At 41.8% G+C, this 5,095-nt stretch overlaps 1 protein-coding gene across 2 annotated transcripts; it reads right to left on the reverse strand.

Annotated features, from left to right (window-relative positions):
- Positions 1-1,488: 1,488 nt before the first annotated feature.
- LOC125527629 (O-fucosyltransferase 29-like) lies at positions 1,489-5,072 on the reverse strand (the record flags this gene model as incomplete). Of its 2 annotated transcripts, none has more annotated exon segments than XM_048692141.1 (9): positions 1,489-2,159; positions 2,411-2,739; positions 3,019-3,121; positions 3,206-3,387; positions 3,845-4,034; positions 4,125-4,213; positions 4,290-4,366; positions 4,465-4,552; positions 4,905-5,072. In XM_048692141.1, coding segments are annotated over 9 exon segments (1,488 nt in total), but the record flags the coding sequence as incomplete, so codon positions are not given.
- Between the last annotated feature and the right edge of the window lie 23 nt (positions 5,073-5,095).

Genomic DNA, 5,095 nt, shown 5'->3' on the forward strand with positions numbered 1-5,095 from the left:
GGCCCCAGGGCGCCCCACCGGGGGGAGGAGGAGGACAGCGGGGGGGAGCAGGTCACGACCGGGGAGAGGAGGAAAGAGAGGAGGCAACGCGCCGGCGGGCTGCCCGTGCTGGTGGTCGACCCCCGCGCCGGACTCATTGAGCTGCGGCTGTCGCGCGGCGCCCACAGCACGACCCTCAGGGGGCCGGGGGATCTCGATTTCATCAGCGAGTGCAGCTTCGCCGTCGACGACGTCGTCCGGATCTGGGCCTTCAACCCCCACGCATCTCCCTCGGACGTTGAGGAAAGCCCCCTCTATCTTGTCTTCGCCAAGAAACCAACGCCCCAAACATGATTCGGTTGAGTTTGAATCAAGGATCTAATCAGATAAAGCTTTGTTCTCTAAATAATTGAAAGGATCGGCTACCGATGGTAAAATTCTTCTGTCTGTCTCAAGACTCTTGATAGCAAGAGAACGTTTGCATGTAGTTCTAGTTTTTTTTTAGAAATATATAGGGCCATTTTTTGGATGTAAACAGGCTGATAATTATATTTTTGAAAGCTAAAGAAGTAGTACCTCCTACAGCCGTTTTAATTTTACTTTTGTTTGGTATATTTTACAATGTGGTGATTCCACAACAGTGTGACTTCGCTCTGTGTTGCACAGATGTTTTCCAATGAAGTAGCAAAAAAAATTAAGTCGATTGAAGTGCTGAGACAGAGCCCAAACCTTGGACATGATATGTTTGTTTTCAAAAGTAGAAAATAAAATGCTCTTTTTGTTAAAACAGCATGCTTATATATAGAATATATCGGATATCTGGGTCAGCACCCTTGAACAGTTTTATTATCTACATTCTGGTTGATTTTAGAACAAAAATTTCGTGCTTCCTATGTTTTTATCTGGACTAACATATAATTAAAACTATCAGTGTTTCTATTTTGAACTAAAACTATCAGTGTTTGTACTCAGTACTTATAGGGGTCACTTAAGTTCTCTGAAGAAGAATCATGTACTAGAAAGCAACAGAAACCATGTAGAAGTAATTCGATCCTAAAGAATGAAGAATTGGGTACTTGCTCTCTCAAAAAAGGTCGGTACCAGCACAAAAACATAATTTGCATAGTTAATCTGTAAGACATCAGTTTTCTAACAAAGCCAACATCGGTGCAACAACACGGCATACGCGCCTTACGACAGAGTATTAGAGTTGCTAGTATTCTGATGGGAAAAGATATGTCCAAGTAAAAGGTTACAGACAGATTGGCGACTTTGAACGCACCAAGTTGGAGGCGGCTCAAGTAGATGCATGTTCAGTTAGGCCTTGTTGCATTACCAGACAATATAAGCATACCAAGCACTATTGCCTACCACACACACACACACACGAGAAAAAAAAGTAGCAGTACGGTTGCCCAAGCTCAGCAATTAAGAGCACACCCCGTCAGAAGAACAAACTACTCTCCCAAGATAGAAAGAAAGAGGGCGAAAAGAAACAAGCTACAGGTAAGCAAAAAAAAACAACAACGAACCAATGTTGTAATTGACAGCACACCGTAGTCATTCATGTACACATTACAATCACAGTTACAGGCATGACATATATCCAGTTAGTACGTATAGCTCCTTACCGTGGTGGTTTCTTTAATTTAGTTATACGAGATATTAGGCATGCTCCTTACCGTGGCAGTTTCTTCGATTCAGCTAACATATTAACAGAACTAAACTAGAGCGGACAGTATGCAAATTGTTTGTCACCCCTGCCAAGTGCCAACCACCAGAACATCATGAGCTGACGTGCCAAGGATTTACGTCTGCCGTCAGCATCTGTAGTTCCATCATCCTCTTAACTTGCCAAATATGTACTTTCCCTTTGCATTAAGGCCAGGCTCAATTGATCTCCAAGAATTCTCGTTTTCTATCTCAATTGAGATAACAAGTTTCGAGTTTGTATCGTTGCCGATCTGTTCACTGGCACTCTTTGGCAGATACAAGATGATGGCATTTCATGGAAATCATCTCGTCCATGTCTGGGATCATCTGGTTCCCCCATAAGGCCCCGCTGGATTTTCTTTACCTTCCGTGAAAATGTATCCCAACCCGTTTGATTCCGTGTCTGAAATAATACATTGAGCTTTCTTGTGTTTGGGCGAATAGTTCTCTTATGGCCCATGTATCGCCTACAGATTTGATAGGGCATGAAGACCATTAGCATATTAAATGTAGAATCAAACGAGTATAAATAAACTACCACCAACAGACAAAGACACCATATATAGCATTAGGGAATAGGGATAAGATAACTAGGGTGCATGGGCGCTGTGGACCGTACCTCAATTCACTTCTTTGCATTTATTGCAATATATTCTACGAAAGTAGTATATTCTAAAAATACCCAAACATATCCAGAAAAAAAGAGGGATGTATATACCTGCGTCCAGCTAACACCTTGGCCATGTTTCCGTTATTATTGGTAACAAAAACATCACTCTCATCACATACAATGAAGTCAACAGCAGCCAATCGTGAAGAAAAAGGAAGGAATGGTTTCAGATCATCCCCAGCAAGCAAGTCCTTGGTGTAGAAGTTTGGAAAGAGTTCGCGCAGAGGCCGGAGAGTTTCTTCCCCGCCATATATTTCTCCAGAAGCAACATACAGGTAAGTTTCATTGCCAAAACCAAGAGCTCGCAGCATTAAACCAATTTCATGAGGAGTTAATGGACATTTTCCCCTAGTACGCTCATTCTCAGCACTCAAGTCCTGCTAGCAATAATCAATCTAAAATCATTTCGACACCAACTGACCAAAATCCAATCACTGCAAATATTATAATTTAAAGTAAAATCATCATCTCAAACAGCGTCTTCTTTTGGGGAAATCATACTCAACATATTCTTGTAGGTGCAAAAGAGAAACACAAAACCCAACAAAGAGCCAACAATAAACGAAGTAAAAAGTGATAATTATAGTTATGGACCCATCTGTTGAGAATTATTCGATAGGAAAACCTCATTATCTCACCAAGTTTCAGAGTCTTACAGGTAATGTATCCCACCGTTTCCTAATTTCAGCAAGTTCCTTTCTTTCTTTTTCACCACCACCATAGTAACAGCCAGAAAATGCAAGCATGTCAGGTTCAAACCTAATGACATAACCCAAAATTGATGTTTAGTAAAATATGCGTACTTTCAGCGAAATGTTCATAAATTCCATATAGGGACTATACCTCAAGTGAATGGCGACATATCGTGAGCTCATGACTCTCAACCTTCGCACCAATTTTTTACCCAGAGTTTGTATGGGCCTTTTGAATCTTAATGCATGAAAGTTTACTCGACACCGTAACTTCTGCAATTCTTCATCAAGATCATTGGTGAGCCGATAATCAAACTTCGTGAGCTGCAAAGCCTGCAAAATTTTCGAGAGCTGAGCTAATAGGAAAATGTAGCTGTATTCATATATTCCTCACTAAAACAGAACAGATGACTCACATATCGCTATAATGATTTCATATATGCTGCCAATTAATACAGCATTTAATATACCTCTTAATAAAAGGGAAATCAGGATGTATTCTCTTAACCAACAAATGAGGCTACCAAGCTGACCATGCAACAGCAAGTAATTAGACAACCAGATGTTCAGGTTATCACACACGCAACTTTGCACTAAAGCAGATGAATAGAATGGTTATCTTGAAATTAAACAAAGTAATAAGTAGAAAGACTGCGAAATGAAATAACTTCTGCCTGTACATGATGACATGCTTGACAAGGATAGAAGCAATAAATAGTAGCATGCACTCGATAAATACAGAATAATATGCAACAAGCCCCAAACAAATGCGCTTGTTTGGCTTACTTACTCTCCTTCGCATCAGAATAGGCAAAACTTCATCAATGTAAAACTCAGGCATGGATTTTCTAGGTGCCCGCATAGTCCATGGAAGTTTATCCATCGATATCATAACTTCATAAGGGATCCTTTTAACAACAGTTACATCCTTTGATAGGTACGATATGAACCAGTCCGTGTCAAAAATATCGGAGAATTCGCTGCAAATAACACACACAGTATGAGGACAAGTACCTGTGAGCAGCAAACAACCATAGAATATGCCATGTAATCTCAAGTTCTTAAATCACCTGTCATCCTTCCAGAATGAGCGGTGGTCTAACTCGGGCACAACAAGTGTGGCATTCAAAATCCAGGCAACAACAACAGCATCTGTTATCTGGAAACTGAAGATCATAATGGTAATATAATGGATAAGAGAAACAAATCAATTACAAGTTGAAAAAAGATTATACCCCTATGCGTTGTTGGTTCAGTCCCCCGCTAGTAGCAATCAGCAAGTAGCCGGTAGAACTGTTCTCCGACACAGCAGCTGAAAGATGAACACAGAGAAACCTCAAGATTGTAAATTTCGTCGCTCTTCACAATCTAGTTTAAAAGGGGCGGACTTGACTGATCGAGTAGACTAACATCTTAATTTTGGGCTCCTCCCGCTGCATCCATAGTACAAGTTGGAATACCTTGATTTCCAAATATCAATGGGTTCAGTGTTTCGAACCTGCACATTATGAGCAACATAGAGCAATATCAATCGAGAATGCCAGGGGAACTTTGCGATGGATTGCACATGAACAGGCAAGAAAGTGACTTAGTAATCTTTCAAACCGACAATTAAAATTTCCGATTTGCTAGTTTACAAGGAAAATGGCGAGAGCTTTTCACTCGGTTCCTTCAGTTTGTTTATTTATAGGTTACGATGTGACAGGGGCAGCCATCGGTACTGAATTTTCACTGACCAGAATCAAACTCTTTCTAGAGAAATCACACTCAACAAACCGCGAAAACCAAAACTCATCCACAATTCTGTCGAATTACTATGCAGTAAAATGGCCAAAGTTTCAATCAGTCACCTGATTGGACCGCCACCGGCTCCGGATCCGCGACCAGTCGGCGTCCGTGACGATGTGCCCGGTGAAGAGCGATACGAAGCCTAGGACGAATAGAGCCGTGCCCAGGAACACCGGGGAAGGCTGAGCCCTCCTCGCCGTCTTCGGCGAGGCGGAGCCGCCGCCGTAGTGCGGCTTTTCCCGGCACCGGTTTC

The sequence above is a fragment of the Triticum urartu genome, unplaced genomic scaffold (genome assembly GCF_003073215.2).
Source record: "Triticum urartu cultivar G1812 unplaced genomic scaffold, Tu2.1 TuUngrouped_contig_4300, whole genome shotgun sequence".
NCBI classification, from domain to species: Eukaryota; Viridiplantae; Streptophyta; class Magnoliopsida; order Poales; family Poaceae; genus Triticum; species Triticum urartu.